The sequence below is a fragment of the Glycine max genome, chromosome 5, assembly GCF_000004515.6.
Source record: "Glycine max cultivar Williams 82 chromosome 5, Glycine_max_v4.0, whole genome shotgun sequence".
NCBI classification, from domain to species: Eukaryota; Viridiplantae; Streptophyta; class Magnoliopsida; order Fabales; family Fabaceae; genus Glycine; species Glycine max.
Genome location: NC_038241.2, coordinates 2891755 through 2908784, shown reverse-complemented (window position 1 = coordinate 2908784; position 17030 = coordinate 2891755). Strand labels below are relative to the sequence as shown.

At 31.4% G+C, this 17030-nt stretch overlaps 2 protein-coding genes and 1 long non-coding RNA gene across 4 annotated transcripts; all 3 read right to left on the bottom strand.

Moving 5' to 3' along the window:
• Positions 1-349: 349 nt before the first annotated feature.
• Positions 350-3986, bottom strand: LOC100806151 (E2F transcription factor-like E2FE). 2 transcript variants are annotated; one of them, XR_414175.3, is made up of 12 exons: positions 3698-3986; positions 3549-3616; positions 3414-3466; positions 3257-3334; positions 3116-3175; positions 2895-3003; positions 2160-2227; positions 1979-2051; positions 1823-1884; positions 1302-1707; positions 796-884; positions 353-708 (listed from the first exon to the last, which is right to left on the bottom strand). XR_414175.3 is itself a non-coding variant. In XM_003525109.5 (11 exons), exons 1-11 carry the CDS (start codon positions 3775-3777, stop codon positions 620-622), a joined length of 1146 nt encoding a protein of 381 aa, XP_003525157.1. In that variant the 5' UTR covers positions 3778-3983; the 3' UTR covers positions 350-619. The 2 variants fall into 2 exon arrangements, 1 of the variants encoding a protein (XP_003525157.1); XM_003525109.5 differs by lacking the exon at positions 796-884 and having other exon boundaries at positions 350-708; positions 3698-3983.
• A 1808-nt stretch (positions 3987-5794) lies between these two features.
• Positions 5795-8693, bottom strand: LOC121174945 (uncharacterized). The gene is made up of 3 exons (XR_005891720.1): positions 8145-8693; positions 7876-7967; positions 5795-7494 (listed from the first exon to the last, which is right to left on the bottom strand). It is a non-coding gene; the product is annotated as an uncharacterized lncRNA (long non-coding RNA).
• A 1737-nt stretch (positions 8694-10430) lies between these two features.
• Positions 10431-13727, bottom strand: LOC100798704 (splicing regulatory glutamine/lysine-rich protein 1-like). The gene is made up of 6 exons (NM_001289377.2): positions 13120-13727; positions 12502-12553; positions 11956-12039; positions 11381-11445; positions 11125-11280; positions 10431-11045 (listed from the first exon to the last, which is right to left on the bottom strand). The coding sequence occupies exons 1-6, from the start codon at positions 13621-13623 to the stop codon at positions 10995-10997; spliced, it is 912 nt and encodes a 303-aa protein (NP_001276306.2). The 5' UTR covers positions 13624-13727; the 3' UTR covers positions 10431-10994.
• Positions 13728-17030: the final 3303 nt, after the last annotated feature.

The following is a 17030-nucleotide window of genomic DNA, read 5'->3' as shown; positions in this document are numbered from 1 at the left end:
ATGGTTTTTCATTTAATTTTTATGTTAGGAAAAATAATGAAATTTATTGTTTCATTTTAATTCCTAATGAAAATCTAAAAACACATAATCTTATTAATAAAAGTAAAGATAAAAAAGGCAAAAACAAATAAGTTTTTATCAAGGCTACAATAAAATTTATAATTATAATATTAAAAAAAAGGAATATGTAACTCTTGTTGATGTCACCTCTATAAAACCCCAATTACTTGTAAGTAGGTTTATAAAATTAAGGTTTAAATATGTTTTTTTATTTTTAATATATAGTCAAATGTCAAATTTTGTGTTGGTTTGCTAATAATTTTTTTAACATTTGCTCCCTAACATTTGAACATTTGAAAAGTTTAGTTAGATTTTTATCATCAGTTAATAATGTGTTCATTAAATTATTAATGATACAATTTGTTACCACTTAGAAACTATTTATATTTGTTTCAAACTTAAAATTACAATTCCTTGATAATTAGAAACCACCAAATTCAATTAAAGAAAAAAAATCAAAAATTGAGAATCTCCTTTTGAGTCGTCATGGCACCAGCCATTCACCTACCTCCTTCTCCTTCATCCTCCATCTTCCTAAACATGTTCGACTGGCAGACATTTACAAAATTTGTAATGACCTCTTCCCAGCAATTTCTGAGTACCACGATTTCCATGCTTCCATGTAATGCGAGTACAGTTCTCTCAAGGCTGTTTCACAAGTAAAACGGACATCAGATTGGTTGAATTTTCTGCACCAAATACTGAATAATAGAGGTCAAATGAGGCTTAGAGCACCTCCAACGCCAGTTCTTACGAGGTTCGTATGTTTAAGAACCAGTTTTTTACGTAGGATAACGGTTGGAGGAAGCTGACCTATCCCTCAGCTATGACAAAAACAGTGTTACTATTCAGTACGAAAATCGTATGCAGAAAACGCAACAATAAATGCATGCAACCTGGCTATCGCTTGCTCGAAGAGAGATGTGCATAAGAATGCTCTGAAAATCACACGAAGGAGGCACGCCTAACTATACAAACAATCAATTTATGCAAGAGAAGCACAACGGAGGTGAAAGATGGGGAATTAGCAAGTTAGTTTGTAGTATGGGGGCGAAAGACGGGTGAACAATGAGATGAAACAAAATAAATATTAAAAAAATGAAAATACAAGATAATTTATCAACAAATTCCTAAAAACTTCCAAACATTCATTTACGTAAAAATAGAAACATGGGTTAACAACCAATGCCAAACATTTTATATCTGCCTGTGTCATGGAAAGGTTAGATATTATATATTACCTTCATTTTGATACTGAGGGCTATTTGCAGTTGCAAGACTGTCCCAGCCATGCACCTGCTTCAGATTATTATTCTCAGAGGCTCCAACTTTGGGCACACAAGCCGGAGCGAAAGGACCAAATTGATAGTTCTTTGAAGCTTGTTTTGTGCCTTGTTTTAAATTGTTTTCATCTGCCTGACCCAGCCCACTGCCATATTCCATTCTTGGCTTCTTAGGATTCGGATTTGAGTCGCCATTCGTGAACAATTCCACGTTATTCCTCTCAAAACTGATGTTTGTGATATCACTTCCAAAAGCCCTTTTCCTAGACTCGTTCAGGTTTGATTTGTGAAGTGTCTCATTCCATGTCTTCCCTTCAGAACCCAGCCACCGGAATGCTGGTTTTCTTGTATCTGTCGTATGGGTCTGTCAAATTGTAAAATCAGAAGAACGAATATGCTTAGTTACACACTTATATTAAACAAAACAAAGACAAGCATATATGCACATAAATAAGAATTAAAAGATTGGCGAGCATCACCTTCTCAATAAGATTCATGGAGGATAGCACATTTGCGATGTCATATAGGCGTCTAACTTTGGCTGCAAGGCCATATCGGAGTGTAAGTGAAAAAATGTAAGTAGTTTATACCTTTGTCAACAGATAAAGAACATGGTACATTAATCATTGTATTACTTCTCATTACAGAAGTATTATGGGCATCCCCAAGTAACAATTTTGCAGCCTCGTCAAGGGAGATCAACTCCACCTGTAGAGTAGAGTCATCATTGTTAATTTTCAACATAACAGCTTGTTACACGGCAAATAAAAAGATACATGAAATTGGAATGTCCAGGAAACTTATGGTAACCCTCACATTAGAGCAGACAAAGAGCTTAACAAAATTCTGGGTAAGCAGAGCAAGAGATTTTTCCCTTCGATTTTCTGCAAAATTTTGAAGCAGCACTATAAACCACATTTGCAAAAACTACAATTGGGAAACTACATTTTCCCGAATGTTTTTGTAATTATCACAGCCATTTCACAAAGAAAAGTTACAAGCACGGATTAGTACTAACCAAAATGCAACAGTTGGTTCCGCTGCCAGCAACAAAGATAAACCACACTTCAGATTTGCAATTTTCTTAACTAGTGATTTCCAAATAATAATAATAATAATAATAATAATAATTGAAATTGCCAGTAACAAAGAAAAACTAAAATGAAAATACCATCATAATTAAATTAATAATAACAGTTTTAATATAAAATTGCCGGTCCAATTGAATGTCAATTTTCTTTTGAATCTTGCACATCATATCGTTGCATGTTATATCTAGAAATGTCTAAAAACTTAGCTCCCGGTGTTTATGTAATTTCCCAACAAAAAAAATATTCAACCTTGAGCAAACTGATAAATGGGGAAAAAAATGTGTGCATTTTAGAAAACATATAAAATTATTAAAAACGAAAAATCGTTTCTTGAAAATAATATGGAACGAACGCATAAATAATCTTAATTAGAATTAGAGTATGAGGATATACAGTAAAGCATTTTCAGACATCAAAAGACAAAGCTTGAATTTTAATTCTTTGTTTAGAATATACTTGCCATTTTTCAGAGATTTAGTAAGAGTAGAAGAATTAGGGTTCAACTTGTCGCTTTGACTTCCAGTAGCGGGATTAGACAGTGTTTCCTCGTCATCTTCGTCGTCGGACACCTAAAACACGCCGTCAACAACAAATTAACTTCCCAAACTAAAATAATAACCTAATTGTTCCGAAATATTAAAACCAGCCACTTTCACTATTTGGCGCATAACTCAAACTCACTTTGTCGTTGTCGTTTCCAGAACCACGCAAGAAATTGGAATTATCCTTCAACCCCTCTTCCTGAGAAACCATAAGCAAAAGATTACACCCTTAGATTTTGAAGCAGCTTGCTAATCATGAGTTAAAACAAACGAGATTTACCTTGAGCTCCTGAAGAGTGTGAGGAATTGCGACAAAACCTCTCCAAATATACTGATTTTTCGCCTTCCTTGATAGCAACTGTAACACGCGCACGGATCAGAATGAATAAATCGAGGTAAAACAAATAAGTGGAAGATTAAAGAAAAAATGTGCATACCCCAATACTCTCGAGGACATTAACAATGTCATAGATCCGCCTCCTCTCAACGCCTGAGAAGAAGAAAACAAAGTGTAGATGGGACAATAGACGAAGCAGAGTAAGGAAAAAGAAGGAAGATGAGAAGAGAAAGACCTAATCGGATGGCAGCATCGTCGAGGCCGATCAGATGAACAGACCCTCGATCGTATAAACTCAAAAAACTGCATTGAAGAGAGAGAAAAGTGAAATCGGAAATTGAATTAAGGAAGGAAAAAGATAGGAGAAGAAGAATAAATAATTACTTGGTGCAGAGAAGGCCGAGGGATTTTTGCTTGCGGTTGTAAGTGCAATGACGGGAAGGGATAGGATCTGAAGAAGCCATAGATGAAGATGGCAAACGAGATGAGACCAGAAGAAGTGAGGGATGGGAAAGGTGTTTTGGCGGAGCCGAGCCAAAAATTTGAAAGTTGCGTTTGGATCTCAAACGGGGGAGTCGGAGGGATGTTTTGTTCTTTTTTTCGTTTTCAAATAAAAACAACCAATTAAGCGGGAATCTGTTTTTATCAACCGCGATCACTCACCAGTCACCACGCTCCCCCGTTTTATTCTGCTACATCATGCTGCCGTTACTATTCCCATTAGGGTAAATAATTATTATTTTTCAAATAATTATTCTGATATGACAATACCCTACCCATATTAGATTTGTCCTACTTTTATATTCTTGAGGATTAAAATTTGAAAATTTATTCTTCAAGAACGAATTTGTCAACAATCTATTTTGTGAGGATCGAAAATGATTATTTATCATTATTATTGTCCATGACTAGGGGTGAAAATAGGTCCGGCCAGACTTTGAAAGACCCGAATCTAACCTACGATGAATCTTTGAGGCCTGATCCTGGCCTATAGCCTATCAAAGACTTTTATTTTGGCTCGGCCTAACCTTTTTAAAAGCCTGGTCGGGTAACCTCTTTAAAAGTCTTCATCACAATAAATATTTAATATTTCATGGAGTAGAAACGTAATAGGAAAGTTAAAAAAAAAAGTTATAAAAGGACACATAACTCACGTCTAAATTGAATTGTAATTAAAGTCCTTGATTATAAGACTAGAAGTTATTGAGCAATAATATGTAATCAAAGTCTAAAATTCGGGACCCCTCTTGTCAAAGGCATCCCTCACGATCGACGTATGAAATTCGGGATTCCACTTAACCACATCCATCTTGACATGTCGGAGAGTTATGGAGTTTGATAAAAACACCTATAATAATCTATTGGTGTTTTTGTAGTGTTTTTTTTAGACAACCTAGATCACTAAGTGCCCGTGTGTTTGGTTGTGAGAAAGTAAAATGAAGAATTAGAGGAAAATAGGTGAGAAGGAAAATAAAAAAAAATATGGATATGGTAGAAAAAAGGGTGTTTAGTTAAAAAGGAATATAATAAAGGAAAAATAAAACTTTTGGATTTAAATTGTTTAATAGGCAAGAAAAGAAAAAAAATATTCAATTAAAATATATTACTATTGTTATTAGTTTAAACTAAGGAAAACTAAGTTAATTGCATATTAGACACATGAACGGTGTCAAATTTGTAGATAAAAGTGACATGTGTCATCAATTCTCTCTCAAATGTGTGGAAGTTATTTTGCAGGTAAAGGTTGGGGTGGACCACCTTGATAAATTTTAGACATTAGATTAATCTATCTAAATAGAGTATGTGTCTTACATGTCTGATTATTTCACCTCCAACTCTCTCCCCAACCCCAACAATTGTTCATCGCCACCAACCACTATTCATCATCGCTGGAGGTGATTTTCGATGGCATTTCAGCGGTATCTTTTGACATCCCAAACCCATCATGGTGACAACACCATTGGCATGTTTGACCTTTCCACCCTTCCATCTTCCTAACGCAAAATAACTCCTCAAAACAAAAGAAAACCCCAAACCTAAGAAACCACCGTCACCACCCCCTCTCACCATACCAACTCTGACATCATGGCTCTGCGTTTTGGCACAACGTCGTGACTCCCACGTTGCAACTCTGACGTCACAACTTCGCTCTGATCTCACATCTTTGACACCACAAATCTATTCTAAATCCTCATCAACATCCTTGCCATGAATCACGTCTACATCTCCAGAGCCAAAGCCAAATTGTTCCAAGGGGAGGAGGAAGAAATATTGGAATACAAATATCAAGTGACAACTTCTTGTGTATAAGAACAACATTGGTGTTAAAGAGATCTTGATGACGATGACTATAATGATCTCGAAGATATCCTCCTCATGTTCCTTACCCATTGTCGCTTCCACCCCCTATATTTGTTGCAAATCTTCGACTTCGAGGCTTGAATTTGCCGTAGAAACAAAATGAAAGAAAAGATTAACATTTTGAAACTAAAATAATTCTTATAAAATTCATCTCTTCTATTTTGGTCATTACTTTTTGTAATTTGTAATTTACTTGTAAGTACAGGTAGAAAAAGTCATGTTTACAATACTCAAAATATAAGTCTAAAATCAAATATCAAGTAAGTATTTTTGTCACTTTTTTTCTCTCTTTAAATTTATCCTTCCTTTATTAACGGGAACTTATTTGGTGCATCAGATGCATACATAAACATGATATTCACAGGAAAGTCCTTCATCTAATAGCAATTTTCAACTTCATTAAACCATAGGCAGAGAAATTTATATCTATAAATGTATTAGCTCTAAAATAGTATTTGGTTGGAAGAAAAATGAAGGAAAGAAAATGAAAGGGAGACTACTGGGGGGACAAAATTCTTTCTTTTACTGTAAGAGTTAAGAGGGAAACAAAAATCTTCCTCATTTTGGGGAAAGAAATTTAAAATATTTCAACAGGATTAAAATTTCCTTATGGTTTGAGATTTAAAATTACAAGGATATACAAAAGTAAATTAATTTTTAAAACTCATCTTGTGAATCAAACAAGAAAATGACTACTTTTTCTCCTCTCAAGCATACATAATTGTTTAGTAATATTTTTTATATAAAAAAAAAACTCTCCTTTTCCTCCTCTGCATCAAAATTTCTCTCTTTTTTCTTTCAACAAGCAGATCCCAATTGTTTGGTAAAGAGGAAATTGGAAGAAGAAAGAAAGATGAAAATTATTTGATTGTTTGATAGGAAAAATCTAAAGAGAAAATGATTTTATTTCTTAAATGTTTTTTTTAAGTTAATTTTTCAGCTAAGTCTAATACGTTCTATGTTTATTTTTACTAGGAAACTGGAAGGTGGTTTCTCCACGTTTGATGGTTTTGGGGACGTGATGCCAATAGAGTGGCTCATAGGTCATAGCCTAGGTAATATCGGAGGGAGCAACCTCATGCTACCTTGTATGCTTCCCTGCTTGGTGATGGCATAGGGTAGTCTGTTCTCTTTGTTTTTATTTTTCCACCCGAAGCAAAAAAATATGCACACATTGGTTCCCTTAACTAAAATATTACGCGTTTAGTTTCAGTTTACATGCTCCCAATGGACAGATCTTGTGTCATTGAGTTAAATGACCATTTGAAACTTCTTAACAGGAAATTAAACCCAACTTTAACATTAATTAATCACTTCATCGATTTATTAATTGCTTTAATTTTTAAAAATCAGTGAAGTTGCTCTGAATACCAAACAGATATGCACAACAACTTCAAACTCTACAAAATCTCAACCACAATTAATATACATGCACACATTTATTCATCTTTGCAAAACATAGAAGGGTGAAGCGCATAACATCGAAGTGTAACTGTTTTTCAACTACAAATGATCCCTATTTTTGTGTAACATCCTTGAATCTCTTTATAAATGTTTAAGGGTAATACTTTCAACTATCCATATTTTATGTTTAATTTTTTATATAATATTATAAATTTAATCAAATGACATCTACTCATGTTTTATACATTATAGTTTATAGTTTATACCATGTGTTTGTTTTTATACTAAATCAGTGTAATACTCTCCTAATAACAGATGCACAAACATAAACCCAGTGATGGTAACCCTTCCCTTGCATAACCATCAGACACATCCTTCAAAATATGTGAAATAATTCCTCTTCATCCTCCTCTCTCCTGCTCAATCAGTGTGAATTACAAGGGCAAAGTAACCAAGTCAGAATTTTTACTGGAAGCAGTAAAATAATATTCTTGAACCCCCCAAACACTAATAATTCAATAAGTGACTATATTTTGCCAACCAAAAATTCTAAACATCACAAAGTTAATTCTATTTTCTTTCTCTTCCTGTCACATTACAAGCTAAATCGATAATTTATCTGTCGCCTTTTCTTTTCTTTCTCAAATTATAGACAACTCAAGGTTATCAATAAAACATATATGTATTATGGAGTCCCAAAAAAACATGAAAAATCAAATCAACCGCTTCAAATATCAAAAGTTACCACAGCTAGAAATCACAAGAGTGCAGAGAAAGAGAGAGAGAGAGTCAGAGACCTGACATCGGGGTTGATGCAGATATTGCGAACCAACTGCATGCAAACCGCATATCCCAACAGCAACTCCAACAGCTGCAAACAAGGGTATACCTACAATACAAATGCAATGCATCCATAGACACAATCAATAACTCTCATAAACATGAATAAAATTAAGACAGATTAGGATCAGTGAAAACCAAGAAAGGACAGCTGAAATGAGGTAAATGCCACAAAGGAATATGTAAAATGATGAAATATATATCAACTGTGGGAACATTAACATACCTCAGGCCTAAGCCATCGATTGGCCATCTATGGTAGCGTTACAAATGGAAGAGAGAGAGAGAGAACACAGGTTATAGAGCTTGCAAATTGCAAATTTGCAATGGACAAAGATAATTAGTGGGTAAGAGTAGACTTAGAGCACAAACTTTACGTGAAACTGTGACAACGTCGAAAAGAAAGGATGCCCAAGGGTTGGTGGACATGGTATTCCGTCCATAGATATTGTAGGCTTATTGCATGTACTGTATCGTATGCTTTTCCTAAAATCAATACTACCAAGCACAACGTAACAATGAAAAATACAAGGTTGCATTTTAAAATGAGAAAATCACATATTGTGCTTATTCAGAACCTTGTTTTGCTATAACAATTTCTTTTATGTTCGAAAATTTTGTAGAACATTTTATGGGGGTGGGGGTGAATCAAATTTTTTAAATGTTTTTTTATATTTTGAAATAAAACTAACTAATTTAACACAAACTTCAAAACAGCATAGAAGAAGAGAGTGTGTATTATATATTCTTTGAGGGTTCGATTGATGGTGAGGATAGAATAGGATAACATATATGATCAGGATGAGAACAGAATATGATAAGAATAAGATAAACTTTAATTCCATCCAATATTTGATGTGCATTAGATATGTTTAAATTTAAAAAATATTATTTTTCATTAAAATTACCTATAATTTTCTAAAAATAAAATTTTAATTTTTTTATAAACTATCAAAATTATAAAAGATATAATTTTAATTAAACTACAAAATTATATTTTATTATTTTTTACAATTATAAACAAATTAGGATGAGTGACAGAATAATCTTGTTTTATTGGTCATAACTTAACTCTCTCTCAAAAGAATAGGATGAGTGACAGAATAATCTTATCATATATATCCTATTGGCACAAGAAATAACTAACAGAATAAAATAATTATGATATCTTATTTTCTCTTATCTTGACCTCCAAAAGAAGCATAAGATATCGTATATGTGTTACCTTTGTCTACAAAATTTATGTGTATATCTTCATCCACTTTTCTTTACTTCAAGAATGAATCCATGTTTAAAAATATAGATATAAATTTAACGTCTAAAGTGAATAAATATGTAAAATAAGAAAATAATTTTTTTTCTGTAACGGTTTTTCTTAACGAGAAAATAAAAATATAGTATTATTAATTTAGAAGTAATTTAATCCAGATCAATAATAGACATATCTTTCATTTTATTTTAATTTGCTAACTTCAGAAAATGTTTGTCATTACTGATTCGCTGTATTACTTCATCACCGCAGTAATTTTTACTGCATTACTTTATTTACTAAGTCCAAATTCCAAAATTTCTAAATTCATCACTGTTTTATTCTTTGATACTTTCTCTGTTTCTCTTCATTACTGAATCATCTTATGACTTACGCGTTTTAATGCCATGACACATATTTTAATAGAAATTCAACGGATAAATATAAAATAAAAGTAAAAGTAAGGGTAAAAACAAAATCAAGGATCATTATCTTTCGCATAACTTTTGCCTCAAAACTTATTTTGCACCGGATTTTCAAAGATGCACTTACAGCCCTTCCAACGTGTACTTCAAAATTTTCTCATAGTCTATGCAAGTATCTAACAGCATCTCCAATGGAGATTTACTGAAGGATTTCTTAACTTTGAGTAGATTTACCTAGTAAAGAAAGTTTCTTTAAAAATAAAATATGTATCATATGTGAGAAACTGTTTCTTAATAATAAAAATAATAATAAAAATAATATTTATCTGATATATAACAACATTATAATTAAATCATAATTAAGTAAAAATAAAAATATAAAAATGTGAATTTTTTGAAATATTTTAAGAGTTTTTTATTATTAGGATAAAATTATGTATAAATTTCTTATAATGATATGACGTTTTAGAGATCAGAAAAAATAATGTGAAAACCAGGAAAAGTAATTTAAGAAACCCATTTAATTTTTATTTTTTTTAAGTTACTCTAATTGCCGGTTTCTAAATTAAGTAAGATCACTTTATTTTAAGAATTAGTTTACAAAAAACACAGATTCCAACACACACGCATGTATATAAATATAAGTATTAAACAAAATATATAATAAATACTGTGTAAACAATTGTGATGTGCAAAATGCTAACAGAGCCGGCTATTCTGCTAAATGATAAAATAAAAAAATTGTGTAACTAGATCATAGCCAACTGCACCTCATCATATCAAGATATATCATACAGTACACGTGATTAACCAAAAGCAGTTGAACTAAGTTTACATATTTTCTACATTTGATACCATGTTGACACGTTCAATAAAATTTGAATTACTTGCATGCTTTGATCTAAAGATAGCGACACTTTCAATGAAAACAAATAGTTCTTGCCTTAAATGTTCCAATATCAGACAGTCTGAAATGAAATTCTTGAGAAAACTGTTCCAATATCAGACCAAGTGACCAACTGTAATCAGATGATGAAAACTGTGAAGATCAGAGATGAATAACATTATTCTAGATCCATTTGCAAGCTTTCCCTTTAAATATTTAATTATGAAACTGACATTACACAAAAGACAAATGGCGTTTCACACATCATCCTGCTTTCCTCTCTGAAGACGATAAACAGTAACACACAGCCTACCTCACTAGTGATATTGTAGGCTTGACAATAATGGCAATTGCATAGGAACCTGATACAAGTAGTATACATGGTTAAAGCCCATCTCACACCATATAGAGACCGAGCAATGCAAAATTGAATGCTTTAGACATGGTTAAAGCTCAACTCCATGCAGCATTCAGCCAACTTTTCTATCATCAGCATCAACTTTAAGGGTGCAAATTCTAAGCTTGACGAACCCGATCACGCCAAGACCCCTTTTGCTTGGCCAGCACCTGAAACCAAATATAGCGGGATTACTTAAATTATTTGTTATGATTATCCATGTGTACTGTGGCATAGAAAAATGCTTACTGTTTCACTTAAAAGGCTTGCAACCAGTTCTTTTTTATCAGCCTCCTTCTCATTCTCCCTTTCAGGCTCACTGTCTGTACTGGTGGGAGGCAGAAGTGCTGTAGCACCAAACATAGCTTCCTCATGAGCAGCTTGTATTTGCTCCTCCCTTCTTGCCTACATAACAAAATGAGATTCAGTCTTCCAAACATAGATCAGGCATGTACATAAAAAGGAGCTAAATTGACTGCTTGAGCATAAGAGACAAGGAAGATACCTCAACTGCAGAAAATCTGAAACTTTGGCCAATGTGCTTGACTAAGGATGCGTCATCTTCAGCAACTGCAGATGGAAGGCATGTACAATCAGTTCTATTAAGTTCAACCCAAATCCATCACTACTACTGTCAATTACAAACAAATATAGCTAGAAAGACCATCATCCAATGATGCAAAATTATAAACAATTAAAAACACAATAATTTAGAAGTATAAGGATTGACAAGCATACAATTAAGTGATCAATATTGAGAAAGGCATTACTTTAATTTCCACTGACAAAATGAATGAAACATTCACACTATATTAAAACCATATTAATTACATTAACAGGAGAGCTGAGGAGAAGCACATGGAGACCCAAAAAATGTCTGTCTAGATAGAAATGATAAATGTAAGAATGTTAGTAACTTTTACCAAGAATGGAAAACAACCACCAATCAAAGCAAATTGTAATTACAGCCTTAAAAAAGAATTAAAAACAAAGAGGATTAAATTGAAGAATTCATAGGTACACACTGGAAAGAAATCCCACAAATAAATTTGAAATGCAATATTAAGAAAAAAGTCTGACCTTCAACTTCTTCATCATCAAGAGGGGCATCCTTGTTAAACTCAAATCGCTCCCAGCCCACACCCTTTTCTGAATCCTGTGCAACTGCATTTAAAAGTATTAAGAATCTGAGAAAAGAAATAACTACCATATGTATAAACCATCTCATTTGGCAAGCTAGAAAGCAAATATTTATAAATTATAATTTATATCAACACTTCAAGTATGAAATATTAAAATTTTGGTTCATAATACCAAGTCTCAATCATATATATCACTAGATAGTAGCAACCTAACCCAGTTTCTAATATCAAATGATCAAATACTACAAGAAGATCAGAGAAAGAAAAGAACACATTCAAGTCAAAAACTAAGTTTTCCATGTAGATTAACATGATAATTTATTGAAAATCATTCTTAAACTAGTTCACTAGAGAAAATATTTTGAGAACATTTAATATCAGAGTTACATACAGCAAGAAAAGTAATTCATTTCAAAACATATGAAGAAAATGTATTTATGAGGTATGAACAAGTTCTGCCCTGAAGATCTATTTATTGCCTTACCAGTTTCAGAAAGCTGAAGCTTCATCTTGGCTTTGACTCTTTCAGCAGATGACTGTAGACAATAGCAACAACAGATGTCCATGAATCTTGACACAAATTTCAGCCAATAGTAAAGAGAGTTTAGAAAAAAGCATGTTGCTGACATTTTTCTATAAAATATCATCAAATTATGGAATAGAGAATATTCATTAGAAATGAAAAATTGATCCTTTCATGAGTTTCATCCCTTTCCTTCCAAATTCTTACTGACTAACATATCCTAAAGTCACCAAGTTAGAGATCCAGTAGAGGGTTTCAACTTTGAAGACACTACTAGCTTGGCATATCCTAAATTCAGAGTTCAGACAATTAGTTTGGCATGGCATAATCATTCGAATTGAAATATAAAAATCAAAAGTATCACGCGTAGTGAATCCTTTATTCAGCATTATGGTGAGTCCCTAGAGAATGCAGCTTCAGCACAAATCATTCTGTTTCAATTTATTCTTCAAAACCAATCACCTGAATCTCATATCAATCATGCACCAACTAGCCCTATGGCATAACATTAAAACATCATCTTCATCTGCCCAACGACGAGAACAAAAAAAATAATGAAATTAAAAGGGTTGAACGTACCATGCGGTCATAACCTTGAATAAGCTTGGAATAATCAATCTCAGCATTCTTCCCTTTCTTCGTTTCACTGACTTTCCCTCTATAATTCGCGTCTTTCTCCGACCTGCGTTGCTTGCGAGGAGAAACGCTTCTACTCCTCCGTCTCCCTCTTTCACTATCCCTATGTCTCTCTCTACTCCTGCTTCGCCTCCGCGTTTCCCTGTATCTATCTCCGCTTCTGCTCCTTTTCCTACGTTTTTCTCTGCTCCTGCTTCTGTCGCTGCTCGAAACCCTAGACTCGGAAGAGGGATTTTTCTTAAGCTTGTCGTGGATGGATTGGAGCTGCGCTTGCTTCTCCGACTCGGAGGAGGCTTTGACGAATTTGGAGAGGAAGGAGGAGGAGGGTTTTGGAACGTCGTCGTTTGGTGCTGAAGAGGAAAAGCCTAGACCTTGCTTGAACCTCGCAGCTCCCTCGCCCTTACGGGCCAGCTCGTCGTAGTACGCCGCTGCTTTTTCTTCTTCCATCTCTAAACTTCACTTTTCAATTTCATTCTTCATCCTTCTCACAACAACTCTTCACTCTCCATGAATTGTAAGAAAACACAATAGAATTAGACCCCAGAAAACGTAAAATAAAAATAAATTAAATGTATTATTATATGAATAGATAATATATGCGTTAATCATTAATGTATAAAATAATTTATATTCACCACTAATCATAAACTTATTATATATAACAATTTATTTATTTTATAATAAATATTTCTAAAAATCATTTCTGACATAATTTTTAATTAATTAAATACAAAAATTGTTACATTAGTCGTGCATACAAATTAAACTTTAACTATAGGTTAATTATCCCGCGGATCTCTTTTTTTTTTTAACTGAATTTATCATTAGGTGTCGACACTTTTTTCTTTAATTGAATCCCTGTTTTTTTAATTGAATTCTTCCATCTGATTATAATGATAAAAAATTAATCTTAGACATCTAATTAGACGTTCATACAATGGATTTGCGCTTCTTGAGTATCTTATAAGTATAATTAAGTTAAATTTATGTAAAATTTTAATCTTTTTGCACGTTAATTCAATACATTTTACAAATTTCTCGTAACTTGTTTACCAAATTTCTTTAAGTTTGATCTTGAACTTAAATTTTATAAAATTAAAAATATGTATAAAAATATTTCATTAAAAATGACTAAGCGGGTGATTTGGTGAAGAAAAACAATATACATCACCACCGTAACCTTTTTTTTTTTGTTATGAGTGTATTGTGTACTAAAGGATGGAAAAAGAGTTTGCTGTGTTTCATGGATTATAAATTTATAATCAATTGTCCAGATTTGAATGGAAAAGGACTATAAAAATATTGCTGTAAAAAAATACTATAAAAATCATTTTCACTTAATAAAATTTTATACTATTACCCCAATCTTTTGGATTTGTATATTAAAAATATTTGACCTATTTAACTTGACTTGATTTTTTTTCGTAAAAACATATTTCTTAGGATTTGTATATTTGAAATATATAATTTTTTTCTATTTATTTTATTGAGATCAATATGACTAGTGCCCCAGATTAAGATTGGACTAAAGCAATAAATTTATAGTCTAGAAAAGTTCAAGTAGGTGCAACCCGCCTTGGTGGGTGTGCTCCCAAATTGTCCCTTCTATTAAACACAGTATTAAATTAAGAGCAATTACTCTAATATTTTTAAGTATTGTGAGATTACACCAATTTTTCTTTTTTTTAAAAAAAAAATCTCTTTTATAGGAAGACACCGTATAATATTTTGAAATAATTAAGAAAGATAGTGTAATGTATAAATGATGGCGATATATGTTCTCAAACAATTAAAGCAACTCCAACATGATTGCTTATGTAAAATTCTTAGTGTTGAGCAACAGTGGTTAATTGATTTTAGCATTGGAGGAAGTGAGTTGGCATTACTTATTTTAGTAAAGTTGTTTAACAATTTTTTAAATAATAAATAACTTTTTCAATAAATATTTTTAATTGAGTATGTTTAAGTAACTTTTAAATTATCCTTACATATAAAATATTTTTAAATAAAAAATAATTACGCATCACAAGTCAAATTAATTATTTTTTATTCCATAAATACAAGAGACCTGTGATCTCTAGTCCATCATCAGATTTAAATCACTCATCATTTTGGAGAAAGAAAAAAAAACAGAAAAAAATTCGTAAATGTGAGGTGTTGTGTAAGACTCACCAAAACTTATGTAAATTAATAAGCAACTCAATAATATAGATGTTTCAAAGAGAATTAGTGTAAAAATAGAAGAATATTTTTTTGTATAATATTACAAAATTTTAAAAAGGTAAGTGTGATTTACTTTTAAAATAATTAATTAAAAAACCTGCACGGCTAATAGTATAAGGTGAGCCAAAATTAGGGAGGAAACAAAGTTATCTCCCACCTTTATATCAAATTTAAACTAAACATTCACATACAGATAAAAAAAAAAAAAACCTAACTAAACATTCACAATCAACAAGATTAGATTCTGTTTGTATTCGACTTTTTCCTTGTGTGGTATGTGGTAGATTTCCACGAGATTAAGATAATGTTTCTTTTTGTGATTTTACCTAGGACAGCAACCAGGAAGTTGAATTGTACTTCAGAGTAAAATAAAAACAAAGTTCAAATCTATTTAGGTCTGGATTCGATTTGGTTAGGCTTATGAAAAATTTTAATTAACCAAACTAAATCAAATCTATAAGAATTTGGATTGATTTTGTTTTGCCATTGAAAATTATTGGTTTTCTCCACGATAATAAAGTATGCTTAACAAAAAAAAAAAAAACAACAATGAGTTGTTGCGATGTTATTGAGAAATATCAGTAACATATTTTTAATATTCCAATTTTTATATATTCTTTGTTAATTAGTAAAAATTGCGTGAATTTTCTTTCATACGTAAGTTATATGTTCAAATTAATGATATTTTCAGCCAAAATAATGTTTTAAAATATAAATATTAAAAATGTATTTCTTATATCTATTTTTTTTTTACTTTTTTTCTAATGTATAAATATTTTCGATAAACATATATAATAAAATTTGAGAAGTTTAAACCACACTTATATTTTTTAAATTAATAATTATACCTATACTTTAGCTTTTAAAAGGAATGGGATTTTATTAAAACGTGATTGACACGTAATGACAATTATTAAGCTGTAATTTTACAATTGAGAATTTAATTCAAATACATTAATAGTATAAAAAATCATCAAATTATAAATTATCACCCTAAGATCGTATAAACCTCATACTAAAATAACAGAAAGAATAGATAACGATATAATAAAAGTAATTAAGTAATACGAATAACATAAAATAATAGTAATTTAGTAATTAGGTTTAATGTCACTTTTGATTTATTATGCATTATAATTATTTCACTTTAATATATTACTTTAATATATTAAGTTTTAAAGATTTCATTATGATTTTCTATATTTTTGAAATATATTATTTTGATTATTTTAAAATTTTTTGTTAGAAACGTTAATATTTTATTAATTTTTAAATTTTAAAAAATATCAAGGGATACATTTTGAAAACATAAAGGACTATAATGAAAATTTTAAAATTTAATATATCAAATAGAAATAATTACGAAACATAATGAATAAAAAATATGACATTCAGCTAAATAAATAATTAACCTTTGCATAGTGACAGTTAAAAATCTCCACTGTTTTTCATTTATGTTTTTAAAAATAAACAACAAAAAATATTATCATCTCTTTCAACTTTTTTTTCATATTTGAAAAGATAGCAAATGTAGCTCAAAGATCGTCATCACATAATTTCATTGAAATTATCAAAAATCCGTATATTCCTCCTTGGAAAACCAAAACCTTCCATACAACTATGCTATTGAA

Bases quoted from the DNA above. Each gene is read 5' to 3' on its own strand.
- LOC100798704 (NM_001289377.2), bottom strand. From the start codon at position 13,623: ATGGAAGAAGAAAAAGCAGCGGCGTACTACGACGAGCTGGCCCGTAAG. The intron at 12,040-12,501 runs GTAAGGCAATAA...TTTTAAATGCAG, and splicing joins GCTTCAGCTTTCTGAAACTG to TTGCACAGGATTCAGAAAAG. The intron at 11,046-11,124 runs GTAAGCATTTTT...ATTTGGTTTCAG, and splicing joins CAAGCCTTTTAAGTGAAACA to GTGCTGGCCAAGCAAAAGGG.
- LOC100806151 (XM_003525109.5), bottom strand. From the start codon at position 3,777: ATGGCTTCTTCAGATCCTATCCCTTCCCGTCATTGCACTTACAACCGC. The intron at 3,335-3,413 runs GTATGCACATTT...CGCGTGTTACAG, and splicing joins ATGTCCTCGAGAGTATTGGG to TTGCTATCAAGGAAGGCGAA. The intron at 1,708-1,822 runs GTGATGCTCGCC...ACAATTTGACAG, and splicing joins CCATGAATCTTATTGAGAAG to ACCCATACGACAGATACAAG.